At 48.5% G+C, this 20,828-nt stretch overlaps 2 protein-coding genes across 3 annotated transcripts in view; one reads left to right on the plus strand and one right to left on the minus strand.

The window, feature by feature from the left end:
* The first annotated feature begins 4,621 nt into the window (after positions 1 to 4,621).
* On the plus strand, positions 4,622 to 15,379 carry R3HCC1 (R3H domain and coiled-coil containing 1). The gene is made up of 7 exons (XM_064638082.1): positions 4,622 to 4,781; positions 5,671 to 5,808; positions 6,465 to 7,593; positions 7,804 to 7,976; positions 9,255 to 9,325; positions 9,788 to 9,883; positions 14,347 to 15,379. The coding sequence occupies exons 1-7, from the start codon at positions 4,687 to 4,689 to the stop codon at positions 14,493 to 14,495; spliced, it is 1,851 nt and encodes a 616-aa protein (XP_064494152.1). The 5' UTR covers positions 4,622 to 4,686; the 3' UTR covers positions 14,496 to 15,379.
* Positions 15,380 to 15,461: 82 nt separating this feature from the next.
* LOXL2 (lysyl oxidase like 2) overlaps positions 15,462 to 20,828 on the minus strand; it is a 48,157-nt gene continuing 42,790 nt past the window's right edge. For both annotated transcript variants that reach the window (XM_064638079.1, XM_064638081.1), the window contains 4 exons: positions 18,985 to 19,100; positions 18,405 to 18,541; positions 17,245 to 17,356; positions 15,462 to 16,501 (listed from right to left, as the gene is read on the minus strand). In XM_064638079.1, the coding sequence (XP_064494149.1) occupies positions 16,422 to 16,501; positions 17,245 to 17,356; positions 18,405 to 18,541; positions 18,985 to 19,100 (445 nt within the window). In that variant the 3' untranslated portion in view covers positions 15,462 to 16,421. The remainder of the gene's footprint in view (positions 16,502 to 17,244; positions 17,357 to 18,404; positions 18,542 to 18,984; positions 19,101 to 20,828) is intronic.

Genomic DNA, 20,828 nt, shown 5'->3' on the forward strand with positions numbered 1-20,828 from the left:
AGACTGGGAGCCTGGGGCTGGTTTACCCTCTGCCTAAAGAAAATCAATCTAAATGGAGTAACCTGGTGTATAAACTCAAACCAAATTACTCCTCCTTCCCTCTGATGCCCCGATGCCTGAAGGAAGCTTTGAATTTCCAGGCTGTTAATCCCATTTCCTCTGGCTTTGACCCCCAGCTGGCACGTTGGAGAGCTCCCATGGGTTTTTTTTGCAGGGCTCAGGCCTTGCTTCAAACCTGGATCTTTGCTTTTCAAATCCCTCATTTCTCCCCTGCTCTCAGGACTTGTCCCTTCTCTGCGAGTCCAGAGGGATTCCTGCAGGAATAACCACTCTCCTGGGATTCTGTGATGCATCTGCCTGTGCCAGCCATGCTGGAAGAGGCATTTTGGAGTTAAACCCGAGCAGCTGCTGCTTGATTTCAAGTGGCTGGTAATTTTCTTCCTTTGATGCAAAGTGGGATGTAATCAAGATGGCTGAATGGAGAATTTTAAGTGTATTTTGGTGAGACAGCAGGGAAAGGAAATCAAGGGCAGCGTCGTGCTGGGTGAGGAAATTAAATATAAAAACCTAGAGCTGAATTGCCACCAAACTGAAATATTATCAGATTGGAGTGCTGTTTAAAATAGTACTTAACTCGAGTCTTAGAAAAAAATAGCTGCTGAAAAAAAAAGGGAATGTAGCAACTGTTTATTATAATATAAAGCACTGAACAGTTTTATCTGTGGAGAAGATTTGGTCCTGCAGGCAGAGGAGCTGTCTGTGAACATGAGCCTGTGTTTGTTTGCCTGTGACAGCAGAATTAACAGTGATTTCTGCATTAGGTGCACTCCAAGATGTGCAGGAATTGGGTGATAAATTGGATCCCATCCCACCTTCCCCCACCAGCCCAGCTTTGGAATTCTGCTCCAGCCCAAGTTGTGGGCGAGGTCCTTTCTTAGATGGGCGGCCTCACGTTGTGCCAGGGGAGGTTTAGGTTGGATATTGGGAAAAAAACCATGGAAGGGGCTGTCCAGCCCTGGCACAGTGGCAGTGGTGGAGTCACCATCCCTGGAATTGTTAAAAAAACATGGATGTGGCACTTGGGGACATGGTTTAGTGCTGAGTTCACAGTTGGACTTGATGGTCTTAAAGGTCTTTTCCAACCTTAACAGTGTTGTGATTCTATATTTGGAAGCTCCTGAGGAGGAGGAGCTGCCTCGTGTCTCGAGGAATGATTTCCTGGAATGCCTCCTGGCTTCCCGGGTGCCACCTAAATGTGCCAGGAGCTCCCACCCCAAAGCTCTGCTGTGTGCCAGGTCACCTGCCATCGCTGCTCCGCCCTGTGACTTGTGGCTCCTCCCTTTAGATCCCCAAAATTTTCGTGTCCAGTGCAGGGATTAGGAGGAAAATGCCCTTTGGGGCAGAGAGGACACTGTGGGTTAGTGCTCTGCCAGGGTCCTGGGCAGTCATGGAATCATGGAATACCCCCAAGGATCATTGATCCAACTCCAGCAATCCCACCCCGTCCCCGAGAGGATCATCCAAACACTCCTGGAGCTCCGGCAGCTTTGGAGCTTGGTCAGTGCCCAACCACCCCCTGGGGGAAGGACCTTTCCCTGAGATCCAACCTGACCCTGCCCTGACACAGCTCCGAAGCCCTAGGGAGGAATTTCTCCCCAGAATTCCCGAGGGAAGGCGCTGATCCACGAGCCGGCTCCTGGTGCCATCTAGCCGCTCTCCCTGGGATCGACCCTTGGCAGGCGCGGGCTGCAGACGGTGGAACTAATGAGGTTTAATTAAACAAAACCCCGGCGAGCCGATGCCGTGCCGTGCTGGCAACGAGTGCCGCGGACACCCGAGCGCGGGGTTTGCTTTGGGGAAAAAAAAAAAGAAAAAAACCCCAACGCCTTCTGCAAAAGATGTAAATGGAGGGGCTGGAGTTCCTCTTTCCTGGTGACTTCAGCTGAGAAAGCAAAGACTTGTGTGGTCATGGAGTAAAACCCAGCTGTGGCTGTGGGGAGAGGGGCTGCTTTGGGCACTGCCCGTGTCCTGTGACCATGGTCCAAATCCAGCTGGTCGCTGGTCCCAGGCTGGTAAATGGGCACTGGCCAAATCCAGCTGCTCCCTGGGTGCCAAGTGCTGCTGGCAGAGCTGGAGAATCCTGCCTGGAGCTCGGTGGGATGTGCTCTGCAGCAGCTTTAGCCAGGGAAACCCACTTCCCCAGTGGGCTGTGCAGGAAGGAGGTGATGGATTTGCCTGGATAATCCCTTTGGCTCATCTCTGGCTGTGTCTGCTGCTCAGGCAGATTCTCCTGCAGCTCTGGACAGGCACCTTCCCTGGACCCCGGGGGCTGTGCTTGGGAGCAGCTCGTCTGTGTTGCAGGAAGGATTTGACAGGATGAGGGGCTGCTCTGGCCATGGAGTGGGAATCAGCCTCTCTGAGCTGGGACATGCACAGCTGAGGGCGGCCTGGGCTGGACACAAACTGTGTTTTAACCCCTGGATGTTGGGCTGTTTGCTTGGAGCCTTTGGGAATGAGGGAGTCTGAGCCCTTCAGAGGGTAGAGGAGACAAGCAGATGTAAAAGCAAGAGCACTGCTCTGGTCGCTGTGCCTCCACCACATCTTCCATCAGCCAGATCCTCCTTATCCGAGACTGTTTCATCCCCCTTGTACTTTGTTCTCCCTCTAATTCCCTTCCTCCCCCATTTCATTAAGGATCCATCCGCTCAGCCTCCCTTGCTGCCTCATTTCAATAATAAAGGCTCCTTACGAGCCCTCCTCGCTCCCCTGTGCTCCCTAATCAGCCTCTGGGAGCTCGTGTCTGGTAACCGGGGGCAGGAACAGCCCCCAGCGTTTCATTCCGGCTGTGACGGGTGACTCGGGGAAGGTGTTTTGATCCGTGCCTGGTTAAACCCCCTCAGCAGCGCCCGGCACATCCGCGTCGTCTTGGATCCCAGACATCTTTAGCTCCCTGGCACGGCAGAAAAGCCTCTCCCCCTCCCCAGGAAGCGGGAACAAAGGGGAAAATCAGCGAGTGATAATTACGGAGTGATGGTAATTGTTAAATAGAGCCCAGCTACAGTCGAGTTACAGCGTGGGAGGGGAGCAGAGCTCACAGCAGCTCCGAGGTGGGCGCTTGGATTTTCCTAGGGAAGCACTGGCAAGGCTCAAATCCATGTACAACCACGTCCCCGGGGGGCTGCTGTCCATCCATCCCGTCCATCCCCAGAGCATCCCTGCCGTCCATCCCCAGCTCATCCATCCCGTCCATCCCCAGCACATCCCTGCCGTCCATCCCCAGAGCATCCCTGCCGTCCATCCCCAGCACATCCATCCCGTCCATCCCCAGCACATCCATCCCGTCCATCCCCAGCACATCCATCCCGTCCATCCCGAGCACATCCATCCCCAGCTCATCCATCCCATCCATCCCCAGCTCATCCATCCCATCCCTCCCCAGCTCATCCATCCCGTCCCGGGGCGGTGCGGGGCAGTGATGCCTGGCCGGAGGAGCCGGGACGGAGCGGGAGGAGCCGGGACGGAGCGGGAGGAGCCTGGACCGAGCGGGAGGAGCCGGGATTGAGCAGGAGGAGCCGGGACCGGGCGCAGGCGCCGCACCGGCATCCGCTGCTCCGGCCGGGCCTGGCGGTGAGAGCGGCGGGGGGAGCCCGGCTTGGAGGGGCCGGGGGAGCCGGGAGGAAGGACCTGGGGGGGGGAAGGACCTGGGGAGGGTCCGAGGGAGCGCGGGGGATGCGGGGATGGGGGTGATGGGGGGCAGGAGTGCGGGGATGGGGGGCGGGAATGGGGTGATGGGGAGCAGGAGGCAGCACGTGGCGCTGGGCAAAGGGGGGGCAGCGGTGGGTGCTGGGGGGGCGCGGGGGTGTCGGGGGGTTCGCGGGGGTGTTGGGGGGTGCGCGGGGGTGTACAGGGTGCTGGGGGGTGCGGGGAGCAGCGGAGGGGGTGCGCAGGGGTGTCGGGGGGCGCAGGGGGAAGGGAGGGGGTGCAGAGGGGTGCGGAGGGCAGGGTGAGGTGCTGGGGGGGCTTAGGGGAGGGAGAAGAGTGCACAGAGCAGGATGGGGTGCACAGGGAAAGGAGAGGGTGGGGGGGTGCACAGGGAAGGGGGATAACGGGGGGCACAGAGCAGGATGGGGTGCTGGGGCTGCACAGGGGTTTGGGGGGGGCACGAGGGTCACACAGGACCCCAGGGGTGCACAGGAAGGGAATAAAGGGGTCACAGAGCAAGATGGGGTGCTGGGGGTGCACAGGGAAAGGAGGGGGTAGGGGGATGCACGGGGAAGGGGGATAAGGGGGGGCACAGAGCAGGATGGGGTGCGGGGGGTGCACAGGGATTTGGGGGGTGCACGAGGGTCACACAGGACCCCGGGGGTGCACAGGGAAGGGAATAAAGGGGTCACAGAGCAGGATGGGGTGCTGGGGGTGCACAGGGAAAGGAGGAGGGCACATAGGGGTGCACAGAGCAGCAGTGGGTGCTGGGGGTGCACAGGGTTTTTGGGGGGTCACACAGGCCCCCGGGGGTGCACAGGGTGGGTGGGAGCCAGGGCTGCAGGTGGGTAAATGCAGTGGCACAGAGGGTGGGTGAGGTTTGCAGGGGTGCTGACACCCACGGGGGCCTCGTGGCCGCCCCTCCACGCTCCCCCCGTCCCTCCCCAGGGCCCCCATCCCGCTGGCACGCTGGCGCTGCGCCCCATGGACGGCGTGTTCCTGTCCCCCAACGAGGATGAGTTCGTGGGCAGGATCTCCGAGGAGCTGGAGCACTTCATGGAGCAGGGGCAGCACCACAGGTGGGGGTCTGGCCGAGGGGGCAGGGGGGCCCTGTGTGACCTGACCCTCTCCCTGCCACCCTCTGCGGTCCCTGGGTGAGGACACCCTCCAGGGGGGTCGTGACTCATGTTTTGCATTTTCTGGGGTGAAAGCAGCAGCATTTGGAGCCTGGCTCCAAGGTTTGTGTGGCTCAGAACTTCCCTGTGGGCCAGGGATCAGTGTAGGATCTGCCATGGGCCCTCCTCTGTTCCCACTCCCTGTGGGCACTGGTGGCTTTTACACCCTGCATTTACCCCGACCTACCCCCTGATCCAGTGACCTTTGAAGCCCTTGAGGTGGCCAAAAAGAGGGTGCTGGGCAGGAGCAGGGCTGGGATTGCTCAGTTCAGCTCCCTGCCAGCTTGTGATGACCTTTAAATATTTGTTTCGCTGCTTTTGTTTTATAAACCTTTGGCAGGAAATTCACCTGGGCAGTTGTCAAACACTCGGGAAGGAAACTGAAGTGGGAAAAAAACCTTCTGGATGCAGGGAAATTGAGTTGTTGATTTATCCATTCATGTTTTGCTGCTGGGTTTTGGAGCACACTCGGAGTGGGAGCAATGGGACCAGTAGCAGCATTCTGCTGGTGCTTCCCAGCCTTTCCCCCATGGATGTAGGCCAGGACCTGGGATAAGGCATTCCCAGCTGCCCCATGCTCCAGAGCTGCCTGCAAAGAAAGTGTGTCTGGCTCCACATCTGGGATAGAGAAGGGATTTGGGCTCTTTTAATGAAGTCCTGCTTGGCTTTTGGGCTCCAATTTAAGGCCTGGACTGGGACTGACTTGGGAGAGGGGTGGTTAAATTTTTGCTTCGTTTCCATCCTTTTCACTCCTGCAAGTTGCTGGTGCCCTGAGCCCTCTCTACCTTTCCAGGGTGCTCCTGTTCCCCCCTCTGTCCAGTCGCCTCCGGTACCTGATCCATCGGACCGTGGAAAACATGGATTTGTTGAGCAGCTTCTCGGTGGGGGAAGGCTGGAGGAGGAGGACGGTCATCTGCCACTCAGCTGTGAGGTTGGTGGGCTTGGGGTGGTGCTGCTTCTCCTGGGGCTTTGTGGAAGCTGACAGGAATCCTGGAATGGTTTGGGTTGGAAGGGACCTTAAGGCTCATCCAGTTCCATCCATGGGCAGGGACACCTCCCACTAGCCCAGGTTGCTCCAAGCCCCATCCAGCCTGGCCTTGGACACTTCCAGGGATCAAGGGGCAGCCACAACTCCTCTGGGAATTCCATCCCAGCCCCTCACTGCCCTCACAGCTGAGAATTCTTTCCCAATATCCCATCTAACCCTGCCCTCTGGCAGTGGGAAGCCATTCCCTGTGTCCTGTCCCTCCATCCCTTGTCCCCAGTCCCTCTCCAGCTCTTGGAGCCCCTTCAGGCCCTGGAAGGGGCTCTCAAGTCTCCCTGGAACCTTCTCTGCTCCAGGTGAACCCCCCCAGCTCTCCCAGCCTGGCTCCAGAGCAGAGGGGCTCCAGCCCTTGGATGGATCCCAAAATTTCCCTGGTGTTTCTCCGTGGGGTCTCCTTTACCAACAGCACCTTCCATCCCTAACAGGACGAGCAGCACTTTCCCCCTGATGCTTTTCCTCCTTTTCCCCTTGCAGACACCACGTCCCCTGGGTGTTGTCCCGTGTTCCCCTCGCTCACATCTCCCCCTTCCCTTTGCTCCCAGGCTGCCCAGCGAGACCAGTGACCCAAAGCCCGGCCCCACCCCGGCCCGGCCCCACCGCCCCACACAGCCCTGGGGCCGGGGGGGCTGGGGGGCCCGGCCCAGGCACGGAGGGGACACCCACGGGGACACCTCCCGGGCCTGTGTGGGCTCTGGCAGGATCACCAGGCCCCCCAGGAGGAAGCCAGACAAAGCCCTGTACGTGCCCAAGGTGACGAGGAAGAAGGCGAACTGGAGGGAGCGGGACAGCCCCGGAGAAGCCGGAGGGGGAGATGAAACCTGCCCCAAAAATTCCACGGGGGACGCCCGGGAGGAGCTGGGCAAGTCTGGAGAAGGCCCAGGGGGTGTCCCTGTGGCTCTTGGAAAGCAGCAGGAGCCCGGTGAAGGAAGTTTTTCGGGAAAAACTGACGCTGACCCCCACCCTGAGCGTCCTCCGTGCGGTACATCCTTAGGGAATAGCAACGATTCCTCCGAGCAGGAAAGTCGGGATAAAGACTGTTGTGATTCCCTTTCTTCTGGGCACAGTGAACCCCCACCTTCCAAGGCAGAAGAGCAAGGTCTGAGCCGTGACAACACTGTTGTAGCAGAAGGCAGCGGATTCCTGCAGGATGGAGACCAAACCAGCGGGAATGCCGGAGCGTTGGAGGGTGGGAAAACCTCCCTGCTGGAAAACCGTGGTGGCAGCTCCTGTCCAGACCCGGCTGTGGCCGAGCCCCTGGTGCTGGAAAAGCAAGATAAGAGCAGTGCTGCTGCCAAGAGCCTGGAGAGCAGCAGGAACCTACCAGCACCTGCAGAGCAGGGCAAGGTCTCCGGGAATTCCTCCACGCCGGAAAGCCAAGATCGGGAGCGCCCAAGTGCAGAGCAGAACCCCCTGGAAGCTCAGAGTGAGCCTCTGGCTGCGCCTGAGCCGGGTGTTGGTGGTGACCCACCAGCTCCTGAGGAGCAGGGGGAGCACTGGGTGGATGCTCCGGGGCAGAGCCACAGTGGGAAGGTGCTCCTGGAGGAGGAGGAGGAGGAGAAGGAGCCCTCGGATGTGGCCGATGTGCCCTGGAGGGAGCTGCAGGAGGAGAGGGGGAGCAGGCAGGAGCAGAGCAGCCTGGAGGACGACTGCACTGCAGAGCTCTTGGCAGAGGTAGAGTTTGGCTGCGGGGAGGGCAAATTTTGGGGGAAAACTGGTGGCTGAGGGGAGGGAACATCCCATGGGAGGATGGTCCCTGTGCTGGGAATGTCCCGGTTTGCAGCGGCCGAGGGGAGGGCTGTGCTTGGAAGGGGAAACCCTGAGGTTTTAATTTAATTTAATAATCACCCCATTTGGTGATTTGTTCCTCCTGGATCCCCTCAGATCATGGGGAACCTGACGGTGAAGGACATCAGCATCGAGAGGATCAGCGTGGACTATTCCAGCTACGGCCAGGCCCAGGTCAGCGAGGGGGATTTCGGCCACATCACCGAGATCTACGACTTCCCCTCATCCCTGAAAACGGAGGATCTGATGGAAATGTTCTCAGATTTCCAGTGAGTACCCTCCTGAGCTCAGGGAGCAGCAGCCAGGTCGGAATCTGCAGCAGAACCGGGTTAACCCTGAATTTTAGTTTCCCCTTCGTGTCTTACACTGTTTCTGAGCCTCAAAGGAGGCTTTTCCTGCAGTTCACACGGAATTTAAAGCCCAGCTGGTCCTCCAGGGCTCTGTCACACACACACTTATTGACATCCAGGCTCCTCCTGGCTCCAGGTGATTTTAGGAGCTGCCTGAGTGAAGTGAGGTTCTTCCCTCAGTGTTTGCAAGGAAAAAGGGCTCGATCCTGCTCTTGGAGATGAGATTTGTTGTGTAAATACCTGGAGTGAGGTTGGAGCAGTGGCAGGAGCAGGACAAAGTTCAGTGATAACGGGGTTGAGTCCAGCTCTGAGTTCCTCTCACTCCTGCCAGGTGGATAAAGGCCCCTCTCCCTGTTTTCTCTCTCCATCCTCCCCCTCCCTTGGGATAACAAGTGGATTAGATGGGAACATTCACTGGGGATCCCTTAGATTAAAGGTTCCTATCCCTGTTTTCTCTCCCCATCCTCCTCCTCCTTCGGGATAATGAGTGGATTAGATGGGAACATTCACTGGGGATCCCTTAGATTAAAGGTTCCTATCCCTGTTTTCTCTCTCCATCCTTCTCCTTCGGGATAATGAGTGGATTAGATGGGAACATTCACTGGGGATCCCTTAGATTAAACCCCCTGAATTACATTTAATTCTGTTTGTAGTTTTTCCCCTTGCTGGGAGTGCAGCTGAGCTGAAAATTGGGGGATCCCACCCGAGCAGTCACCTGCTCCCAAACTCCCATTTTCCACTGACTTTATTGGATTTTCCCATCAGTCTCTTCACCCTGAGCTTTGTAAACCACTTTTATCCATCATTTCCTTGTTATTGTTGTGTCTCAGCAGTCAGGGGGTGTTTGCAAAGCACTTCACAAATGACAATATTTTTGTGCTGCAAGACACAGTCCCTGAAATTGAGGTTGATTTTTGGCCAGGGTTTATTTATTTTTTTAAAAAGGAAAAAGGAGTTTTGTGGGCTTGAAAGGGGCACTTTTAATGTGCTCTCTTCCTTCTTTTCCTTCCCTCCTTTAAAATGGGGATAATGCTTTGAAAAGCACCAGCTGCCTCCATGAAAATAAATCCAATAGATACTAAATGCTAATAAATAAATAATTAAAATTACTGAATATTCCTGGCAGCTCCAGGGGGGGGCTACTGGGTTTTATTGTGGGTTTTTTTGTATATTAATTAATATTTTATTGCCTTTCAGCGAGAGTGGTTTCAAACTCCAGTGGGTGGATGACACACACGCCCTGGGAATCTTCTCCAGCCTTTCCACAGGTATTTGGGGGTGGAATTGGAGCTACTGGGGCGTTTTCCTTCCTGTTCTCTTCCAGCTGGGAAGGATTTGGAGCCTTGGGAAGCTGGAATTGCCGTGGTGCTGTGTGGAAACTGCCTTGCCAGAGCAGTGGGTTTTTAATTGCCTTGGATAAAAGATAAAGGATCAGGACATTTCTGTGCTGCTCTCCTGGAAATTAATGGGTTTCCATCTTTTTTTTCCCCCCTCCAAACACTCAGGAACCTCCCAGGGAGTGGGGTGGCACCAAAATTCTGGGAAAAACTGCCCTTTTTTTGGGATAAACCCCCCACCCCGAGGTCAGAGAGGTTCCCACGTGGATCCCAACAGCTCCTGGGCTTTTCCTGGCACTCATCTAATAACATCAAAACCCTTCCAAAAGAACATATTGATGTTTTCTGGGGTGGTTTTGTATCATATTCTGATTTTTGGGTGGTTCTTTGCAGCATCTCAAGCCCTGGGCCGCCGTTACCCCTGTCTGAAGATCCGGCCCCTGGTCCACGCCAGCAAACAGTCCAAGCTCAGGGCCCTGCAGCGACCAAGTAAGACAAGGCTTCAAAATTCACTTTATTTCATTTTTTTTAGCTAATATTGCTATGTTTTTTTAAATTTTTTTAATGATAATTTTCGTGTTAATTTTTTTTTTGTTATTTCCTTTTTTTATGGTTTTTTTTTTGTTATATTTTTATGGGTTTTTAAATTTTTTTTCATCTTTTTTTGCATTATTTACATTTTGTACTTTTTTTTACTTTTTTCCAATTTTTTTTACTTCTTTTCACTTTTTTCTTTTTTTAATTTATTTTACTTTATATTACTTTATTTTACCTCATTTTACTTTCTTTTACATTTTTACTTTCTTTCACATTTTTAGTTTAATTTTCTTTTTCTTCATTTTTTTCATTTTTTCTTCATTTTATTTTAATTTACATTTTTACTTCATTTTAGGTTTTTACTTCAATTTACTGTCTTTTACATTTTTATTTTCTTTTACGTTTTTAGTTTAATTTTACTTTATTTTACTTTATTTTATTTTTCTCCATTTTTTTCAGTTTTCTTCATTTTACTTTAATTTACATTTTTACTTCATTTTAGGTTTTTACTTCATTTTATTTTCTTTTACATTTTTAGTTTAATTTTACTTTATTTTATTTGTCTTCATTTTTTCATTTTTCTTCATTTTTCTTTATTTTACATTTTTACTTCATTTTTTGTTTTTACTTCATTTTATTTTCTTTTACATTTTTAGTTTAACTTTACTTATTTTACTTTATTTTTCTTCATTTTACTTTATTTTACATTTTTACTTCATTTAAGGTTTTTACTTTATTTTACTTATTTTTACTTTATTTTACATTTTTACTTTCTTTTATATTTTTAGTTTAATTTTATTTTATTTTACTTTATTTTTCTTCATTTTTTTTCATTTTCCTTCATTTAACTTTATTTAACATTTTTACTTCATTTTAGGTTTTTACTTTACTTCACTTTACTTTCTTTTACATTTTTACTTTCTTTTACATTTTTAGTTTAATTTTCCTTTATTTTCCTTTATTTTTCTTCTTTTTTTTCATTTTCCTTCATTTTTTCATTTTTTTTGTTTTCCTTTATTTTACTTTATTTTACATTTTTTACTTCATTTTAGGTTTTTCCTTTATTTTCCATTTTTCCTTTATTTTCCATTTTTCCTTTATTTTCCTTTATTTTCCATTTTTCCTTTATTTTCCATTTTTCCTTTATTTTCCTTTATTTTCCTTTATTTTCCATTTTCCCTTTATTTTCCTTTATTTTTCATTTTTCCTTTATTTTCCTTTATTATTTTCCTTTATAATTTTCTTTATAATTTTCCTTTATAATTTTCCTTTATTATTTTCCTTTATAATATTTTCTTTATAATTTTCTTTATAATTTTCCTTTATTATTTTCCTTTATTTTCCTTTATAATTTTCTTTATAATTTTCTTTATAATTTTCTTTATAATTTTCTTTATAATTTTCTTTATAATTTTCTTTATAAATTTCCTTTATAAATTTCCTTTATAATTTTCCTTTATTATTTTCCTTTATAATATTTTCTTTATAATTTTCTTTATAATTTTCCTTTATTATTTTCCTTTATTTTCCTTTATAATTTTCTTTATAATTTTCTTTATAATTTTCCTTTATAAATTTCCTTTATAATTTTCCTTTATAATTTTCCTTTATAATATTTTCTTTATAATTTTCTTTATAATTTTCTTCATAATTTTCTTCATAATTTTCCTTTATTATTTTCCTTTATTATTTTCTTTATAATTTTCTTTATAATTTTCTTTATAATTTTCTTTATAATTTTCTTTATAATTTTCCTTTATTATTTTCCTTTATTATTTTCCTTTATAATTTCCTTTATAATTTTCTTTATAATTTTCTTTATAATTTTCCTTTATAAATTTTCTTTATAATTTTCCTTTATTATTTTCCTTTATAATATTTTCTTTATAATTTTCTTTATAATTTTCCTTTATTATTTTCCTTTATTATTTTCTTTATAATTTTCCTTTATTATTTTCCTTTATTACTTTCCTTTTCCCATTTCTTTCATTTTTCACTTTTCCCCCTTTTCCTTTTTTCCCCTTTCCCTTTCCCCCTTCCCCTTTTCATCTTTCCTCCCCCTTTTTTAATGCTGCCTTTTTCCCTTCTAAAATCAACATTACACCTCCTGGTCGGAATCATTTTATTCAGTACCAGGTGAAGGAAACCAAAATCTGGTGAAGCTGAGCCATAAGAACATTATTTTACTGATTTCAACCCCTCAAAAATCAGATTATGATCAGTTCTGTTTGCAGGAAAGAAAGGCCAGGAACCTTTTTTAGCAGCAGAGACTTGCAATGTCCAACTCCTGGTATTTGCCAGTTCACTGCAGTGGAAACAATCCCAAAATTAACGCTCTAAAGCCACAAGTTCCTGAGTTTTTAAGAACTTCTGGAGGCAAAGGACACGTCCAAAAATGAGATTTCTTCGCTGTCTCCCCTTCGTTGTGAATCAGGCTATAAACTCCTCGTTAGAAATTCCATTTGCATTCCCTTTAAATTGAATTTTTCCACGGAAAAATTTGGATTTTAATGGGCTGAGAATGTCTCTTTTTTGGTTTTTTTTTTTAAACTTTATTACTGAAACTTAAAAAAAAAATCCACAACAAGCCAAGCCCCCTTTGCTGTCCTGATAATAACTCTGCAAACAGTTGCTGATAAAGGATTAGGTAATTCCCAAATCCGGATTCCTGGTCAAAGTTTGGAATATTCACCCCTTCCATTGGTGGCTCCCAAAAAACGGATGTCCCAAAGCAGCTGGAATATGGAGATATTATTTAAAATGCAGATTGTTTTTTCCCTGGTTTCTGAGGATTTAGGAAAGACTCTTCCCTTTTTCCTGGTTTCTGAGGATTTAGAAAAGACTCTTCCCTTTTTCCTGGTTTCTATGGATTTAGAAAGGGATTATTCCTTTTTTCCTGGTTTCTGAGGATTTAGAAAGGGATTATTCCTTTTTTCCTGGTTTCTGAGGATTTAGAAAGGGATTATTCCTTTTTTCCTGGTTTCTGAGGATTTAAAAAGAATTCTTCCTTTCTTCTGGTTTCTGAGGATTTTCCTTTTTTTCCTGGTTTCTGAGGATTTAGGAAGGAATTCATCCTTTTTTCCTGGTTTCTGAGGATTTTCCTTTTTTCCTGGTTTCTGAGGATTTAGGAAAAGACTCTTCCCTTTTTCCTGGTTTCTGAGGATTTAGGAAAAGACTCTTCCCTTTTTCCTGGTTTCTGAGGATTTAGGAAGGAATTCTTCCTTTTTTTCCTGGTTTCTGAGGATTTTCCTTTTTTCCTGGTTTCTGAGGATTTAGAAAAGACTCCTCCCTTTTTCCTGGTTTCTGAGGATTTAGAAAGGGATTATTCCTTTTTTCCTGGTTTCTGAGGATTTAGAAAGGGATCCTTCCTTTTTTCCTGGTTTCTGAGGATTTAAAAAGAATTCTTCCTTTCTTCTGGTTTCTGAGGATTTTCCTTTTTTTCCTGGTTTCTGAGGATTTAGGAAGGAATTCTTCCTTTTTTTCCTGGTTTCTGAGGATTTTCCTTTTTCCCTGGTTTCTGAGGATTTAGAAAAGACTCTTCCCTTTTTCCTGGTTTCTATGGATTTAGAAAGGGATTATTCCTTTTTTCCTGGTTTCTATGGATTTAGAAAGGGATTATTCCTTTTTTCCTGGTTTCTATGGATTTAGAAAGGGATTCTTCCTTGTTTCCTGGTTTCTGAGGATTTAAAAAGAATTCTTCCTTTCTTCTGGTTTCTGAGGATTTTCCTTTTTTTCCTGGTTTCTGAGGATTTAGGAAGGAATTCTTCCTTTTTTTCCTGGTTTCTGAGGATTTAGGAAGGAATTCTTCTTTTTTTTCCTGGTTTCTGAGGATTTTCCTTTTTTCCTGGTTTCTGAGGATTTAGAAAAGACTCTTCACTTTTTCCTGGTTTCTATGGATTTAGAAAGGGATTCTCCTTTTTTTTCTGGTTTCTGAGGATTTAGGAAGGAATTCTTCCTTTTTTTCCTGGTTTCTGAGGATTTTCCTTTTTTTCCTGGTTTCTGAGGATTTAAAAAGAATTCTTCCTTTCTTCTCATTTCTGAGGATTTTCCTTTTTTCCTGGTTTCTGAGAATTTAAGCTGCTGGCTTTGATTAGTTAAAACAAAAATCAAACTTTGCTCAGTTGAAATGAAAAATCCAACTTTGCTGTACAGGGATAAACTGGGATGAATTTTGCCCGGAATGGTTGGGAATGATTCCTGGAAGAGAAAGGGGGGGAAGAACAATTTTCTCCCACAACAATAATAATAATTAAAAAAAAAAAAAAGACCTGGAGAGCTTTCTTGTGGTTAAATAACTTCATATAGAGTTTCCACCTGGGATGTGTGGAGTTGTGTCATTCCAAAGGGGTAGGGAAGAGGTGGATTTGCTGCATCCAAGCACCCAGCTGAGTGTTTTTCCCCCTGTTTTTTCCCAGAACTCCTTCACCTGGGGAAGGAACGGCCCCAGACGGACACGGCCGTGGCCAGGAGACTCGTGTCCCACGCCCTGGGCTGGAGGCACAGGCAGCAGGAAGGCTCAGGAGCTGAAGTTTTCCAGCTGGAAACCTCAGACCAGCAGGAATAATAAAAAAAAAGCACCTCTGCTCCCCCTCCCTGTCCCCTCCATCCATCCATCCCCTCCCAAAAAAAACTGCTGTAACGATGAGCATGGCTGTGCTGTCCAACTGCATGAGGAGCAGGGAGGTGCCAGGGGAGGGGGGTTCTTGGGATCAGCACCATCCTCCTGGAGTTGGGGAAGAAGGGGGAGTTTAGTGGTCGTGGGATTTTGGGAGCACTTTTTGTTTCCAAGCCCCGATTGCTCACCTGGGGCTTTCCAAAAAAAACCTCCTCTGGGCTTGGAGAAAACAAACAAACAAATAATTCATTAAGAGTTAATTCATTAAGGGAATTGTGTTTTGTTGGCCGAAATTCCAGCTGGGGGTAAGAACAGGAGTTCAAAAAGCTGTTCCACGTTTATACCTTGTTGTGATGTTATTGTTGAGATATCCCATAAAACTGCCAGGCAGTGGATGCAAGTGAGTTCAGGAGGTTTTTTTCCATATTTACACAGCCTGGAGTTGCCCTGTTAAGCAAGGAAAAGTTGCCACGTGCTCCTTAGGACAAGAAAAAGCAGAACTTGCCTGTTCTGGTTGGCCCAGAGCCTGGTTTAAGGTGCTGGAAAACCCTCTGGCTCTGCTCATGCTCCAGATCTTGAGGGAAAAGATGGAGTTCTCCAACTTAAGAGGAGGCTAAAAAAAACCTTTGCCAGGTGATAAATGGCCTCAGCAGGATAATTCTGCAGCCTTTGAGCCTCACAGCACCCCTGTGAGGTAGGTTTTGGGGAGCACAAGTTGGCAGCCAGTTCTAATCCCCTGTGGATTAATCCCCTGGTCAGCTCTAAAATTCAGCTGCTTGTAGAAGTCTTCCATACAGAGGGAAAAAAAACCCCAATAAACCAACACTAAAGTACCAGGAATTGTGAGTTTTCACGGAGTAGAAATCCACAAGTGGCATTTAAACCATTTTTTTGTTTGTTTTTTTTTTTTTTTCTGGGTCAGAAGGTTTTTATTCAAGTAGCTGTGCCTGGAGATGTGGAGCGAGGTGTGTCCTCAAACAAACAGAGGAGCACGGGGGTAGCACCATGAATTTCCAGTGGGTGCAGATCCCTGGGGATGAGAGCCAGGAATTCCCTCTGTAAGGAAAAGCCAGGAGCCAATGCCTTAAAAAAACTAATTCATCCTTGGAAGAGAAGACAGGGAATGTCCAGCCTGGGAGGCGAGAGCTGGGCGGGTGTGGAGTTCACGGGGTGGATGTTGGGATGGGAATTCCCAGTTTCCAGCCGGGAATCTGCCAAGTTCTGGGTGTCCAAGGCGGGTGGAGGAGCTCCAGGGAGCTCCAATGCTCTGTTGGAATCTTGGAATCTGTTCTGCTCCTCTTCCAGAGGTCGCTGGGTTTGGACTGTTGGACCCGAGAGTTTCGCGGCGGAATTAAATTATGCTTTACACTGTTCTGCTCGAAAAAAAAAAGCTGCTCCTTTTTTTTTTTTCCTTTTTTTTGTGTGTGTGTGGTTGTTTGGTTTTTTTTTCACTTTCCTTTCTTTGTATTTCTTTGCTGAGCTGGAGCCTGAGGAGGAGGAGCTGTGCAAGAAGCAGCAGCACAAACGTTCGGTGCGTGCAAAGAGCTCGAAGATGCCAAATGAAGGCCTTGAGAGCGAAGGGTGAAGCCACTTTTTGGGGTTGTTGGCACCCAAACGAAGGCAAGGCGGCTGTGAGGGGACACAGAGTGGAGGGAGGAACCTTTGGAGGAGGTTGGAGCGGGGAGGACATGGAGCCAAGGAGGGTTTGGGGCTCCAGAGCTGCAGGAGGGGCGGGGAGCGAAGGCGTCTGCGGGAGAGAATTCACGTGGAGATTCGGAGCTGGAGCGTTTCCTTGATTTCCTGGTGGTGCAGTGGTTTGGGAAGGAGCAAGGCAGGAGTCCTGCCTTCTTTAAATAGTGGGGAGGGGGGGTCCCATTACCGGGTGGCCACTCTGTTATTTGTGAGTCCGCTGAAGTGGTCGAATTTCTGCTCCGTTTCCTCGCTGAAGGAACCACCTGGGGGGGCACAGAGGGGGCACAAAGGGGGCACAGGGTGAGCAGGGAGGGGCAGAGGCAGCTCAGGGCACAAAGAGCAGGCAGAGAACAGTGGAACCTGCTGGGGGAGGGAGGGGCTCAGAGATTCTCCTGGGCTAATTGATTTGAATTTTAATTGAATTTTACCATAACTGGAACAACCGGTGTCAAAACCACTCTTAATCTTAGAAAGCCCCAAACTTATTTCCATTTTAAAATGATCTTGATAATTGACTATTTCCATTTTAAAATGGTCCTGATAATGGACTATTTCCATTTTAAAATGGTCCTGATAATGGACTATTTCCATTTTAAAATGGTCCTGATAATGGACTATTTCCATTTTAAAATGGTCTTGATAAGTGACACGTTTAAACCGGTTTGCCTCTGATATTTCTCAGATAAAAATTCCGAAGGATAATGTTTTATATTATTCCGAGAGAACACCGAGTTTCCCCTGATACTCCAGCGACAGCAGAGCATTTTAATGCCTGGACTGAGCTCCACCTATTCTTATTTCTTTTTTTCAAGAGGGGAGAAGCTTTGGGGTCTGAAGAGGTTCAGTTCCAGGCTGGTAAAGGAATTTGAGTCTGGGGAGAAGGTGTTTGCCAAGCCGGACCTACAGAGGCAAAACCACTCATTTCCTCGTCCAGCTGGAGCATCTTTATCCCTGTTAGGCCCGAGCTGAGGGGTTTAAGCCTGGCCCAAGGCCAGCAGGCTCTCACCTATGTGGCAGCTGTACATCCAGATGCGCTGCCCGTCGTAGCGGCTCCGGCACTTCATCACGTTGTTGGAATAATCCGACTCGGCCACTTCGTAGTTGGGGTTGATGACGACCTGGGGAGGGAGGGGAGAAGCACAGGGGGAGGTTATTTAAAGAGGGAGGGCTTGGGGGGGGACACAGGATCAGCTGGTTTGTTAAACTGGGTTTTTTACAATGGGAAAAAAAAAATCCTTCGCTTTGCGGGGAAACGGGAACTGCTCGGTTAAAGCAGGTCAGACACGGAATCCAGGATGGTTTGGACTGGAAGGGATGTTAAAGCTCATCCAGTTCCACCCCCTGCCATGGGCAGGGACACCTTCCACTGTCCCAGGTTGCTCCAGCCTATCCTTAGACACTTGCAGGGATGGGGCAGCCAGAGCTTCTCTGGGAATTCCATCCCAGCCCCTCCCCACCCTCCCAGGGAGGAATTCCTTCCCAATATCCCGTCTAACCCTGCCCCCTGGCAGTGGAAGCCATAGTCTCTCTCCGTGTTTCTTGTTGGCTCCTTCAGGTCCTGGAAGGCCACAATTGAGTCACTCCAGGCTGAACAATCCCAGTTCTCCCAGCCTTCCCTCCTGGCAGAGCTGCTCCATCCCTCTGACCAACTAAGACCCCCAAAACCTCCCCTCCAACCCCTTTTTTCCATTTCACACAGCACAGACGAAAACAATTCCTCTCCCTTCCCTCCCCTCCAGAGCAAGGGGCTGTTTTTAGAGCCAAAGAATTCCCCCCACTCCCCTCCCCAGAGTGCCCAGTCCAGAGGCACAGCCTGAGCTCCTGCAAACACCCCACAAATAACACGGTTTGATCCCCAAATTCAGGGGGTGTTGCTCACAAACAGCTCCAAACCAGGACACCAGTGGAATGCTGTGCATCTGGAACGTGCCAACAGCATCAGCTGCTCCTGGGCTGGTTGGGACATGGAATTTTGAAGGTTGTTGGCCCTGATTTGTCACTTGGAGGTGTGTGTTGTAGGAAATCTTCTCCCTTTTGGGCACCCCGGGAATATAATCTCTTTATAATCAGAAGCAGGAGGTGTACAAATAAACAGCTTAAGATAAACTCTTGTCAGGGTGGGTAAGATAAAAGCCACAGGAGTGCCTCCAACCCTCTTTTCCTCACCTGGAAGAGGTAATCTCCAGGTGGGACGTCGGTGATGTCGATCCACTGGCAGTCGATGTCGTGCCGATACACGTCCCAGCAGCCCACGGTGATCCCCTGCTCCCCAAAATTGGCACACTCGTACTGCTTCTGCACATCTGAGCCAGAAAAAGTCCAAGGAACAAAGTGTTACACCCCTGGCAAGGCGGGCTGGGTGTTCCCCCCGAGGAATTCCTGGTTGTTCCCAACTCTCCTGGGGATGGGATACGGGGGCAGTGTTTGGGATGAGGTTTAACACAGCGGTGTCTTCGCTGCACAGAGGGAGCTGCCACCTTCCAACCTCATCACCTGGAGGCACATTTTGGAATTCCTCGCTTGACAGGGGTCAGAAAAAGCACAGTTTGGGTTTTGGGGCAGCTCCGAGTAGGGACGGAGGGAATTGAGACTGACCATCCATCCATCTGTCTGTTCATCCTTCCATCCATCCATCCACCCACCCATCACCTCAGGGCTGGTTTCTGGCTCCTGCCAGGCCACATTTAGCCCTTGGAAGCCCCGGGGACAGGGATAAATTCCCAGCTCCCAGGGCTCTGGCACACACCTGCTTCACATTCCGTGTCCTCCAGGCAGAAACTGGCTTTGTGTCCCTCGGCCACCTTGGTGCCATTGAGGTTCAGGAGGTCGTAGTGGGTGAAAACCTCCATGCTGTGGTAGTGCCTGAGGGTCACAGACAGGGACAATTATCCTTAGAAATGAAATAAAAAGGGAATTAAAGGCAAAACAGCCCTTTAATTACCAGGTCGAAAGGGCTACAGGAGGTGGAGTGGGAGAAACCACAGCCAGGGAATGTTCCCCTGGGGATAATCCTGTGTGGCACCATCACCCATCCCAGCTGTGGGAATGTCTGTCCCAGCTCTGGGAATGTCCATTCCAGCTATGGGAATGTCTATCCCAGCTATGGGAATGTCTGTCCAATGATGGGAATATCTGTCTCAGCTCTGGGAGTTGCACAGCTCAGCTCTGAGTGAGGCAAAGGCACAGACAGGCCCTAAATCAGAACCAATTGCTTAAGAATTAAATAATAAAAAAAAAGGGAAGGAAAAAAAAAGAGGAAAAAAGTGCATAAATCCTCTCCTTTCCAGCTGTAAAAATAATCAAGCCTTAAAAACTTCCTATTGCCATAATTGCACGTGGATTGACAGATGAAGGAGGAGCAAGGAAGGAAGGGGAGGAAATTTTTCCTTTTTACCTCCTCCTGCCTTTCCCCTGACTTAGAAAAAAACCCAAAACCAAACACATAAATTCCCATCAGCCAGAAGTGAATCCCTTTTCACTCCCTGCTCCAGGTCTTTCCCATTTTTGTCCTGCTTCCACATCCAAAGGCAGCTGAACAGGAGCTCGGAGTGCTGGAGGGAAGGCAGAGGCACAGGGCTGTGCATTTGGGGCACATTTGGCTGCCTCTGCTCGGAGCTGGAGGCTCTCAGGTCTGACTCAGATGCTGAACTATGTCTGAACCACTCCGAGGGGTGTTTGCATTCTGCTGTTTACAGACTGGAAAGACTGAAGAGGAGCTGAGTTCATCCTCCTCCATCTGAACAGGATCCACTTTTGAGGCACAGACGGCTCGTGGCCTTTCCCTCAGCCTTTCCCTGTCTCACCTCACTTCCAAGTGCCCCCTCAGCCCCGTCTCACCTCGCTCAGCTCTTTATAAAGACTACAAAGAACTCTTAGATTTGAGAATTTTCTTACGCCAGAGGCAGGACAGGAGCTGTGCACTGAGTCACTTCTCGGCCTTTTACCCCAAAGGAGAGAAAAATCAACCTTGTACCAACCATCATTCCACAAGCAAAGCACCTGGATGGCTTCCAGCTCCTTTTCCTCCCTTGGTTCAGCTGAAAGTGTCTTTGCCCCTCAAAAGTGATGCATTTATGGGGGTGAATTTACTGTTGGTCAAAAAATAAGCACAAAACCAGCTCCCAGCTGTTTTAGTGGAGTGGGGATGCATTTAAAAATGCAGGATTGACAGGATTTTGGGGGTTCTTTTCCAGGGGGGGGAAGCAGCTCAGGTGGCTGCACCTTTCTACACGTGGTGGGTGTGTGGAAAGATGGGTCCTGTCTGTACATACGAAGGTATCACAGGATCATGGGTTGGAAAGGACCTCAAAACTCATCCAATTTGAGGAGTATCAGGATCTGCTGACCCAGGGGCAGCTTCTCTTGGTGTTGAGGGGAATTCAGAGATCACAGAATCCCAGACTGGTTTGGGTTAGAAGGAACCTTAAAGCTCATCCAGTTCCACCCCCTGCCATGGGCAGGGACACCTTCCACTGGACCAGGTTGCTCCACCCTGGCCTTGGACACTCCCAGGGATGTGTCATGGATACAGTGCCCTTGGCCAGACACCTCTGCCAAGGAAAGCTCCACACTTGCCTTGTTTCTATCCCA

Source organism: Pseudopipra pipra, chromosome 28, assembly GCF_036250125.1.
Source record: "Pseudopipra pipra isolate bDixPip1 chromosome 28, bDixPip1.hap1, whole genome shotgun sequence".
Classification (NCBI taxonomy): Eukaryota; Metazoa; Chordata; class Aves; order Passeriformes; family Pipridae; genus Pseudopipra; species Pseudopipra pipra.

Coding starts and splice junctions, on each gene's coding strand:
- R3HCC1 (XM_064638082.1), top strand. CDS start 4,687: ATGGACGGCGTGTTCCTGTCCCCCAACGAGGATGAGTTCGTGGGCAGG. Junction 7,594..7,803: donor CTGCAGAGCTCTTGGCAGAG/GTAGAGTTTGGC, acceptor GGATCCCCTCAG/ATCATGGGGAACCTGACGGT. Junction 9,884..14,346: donor CAGGGCCCTGCAGCGACCAA/GTAAGACAAGGC, acceptor GTTTTTTCCCAG/AACTCCTTCACCTGGGGAAG.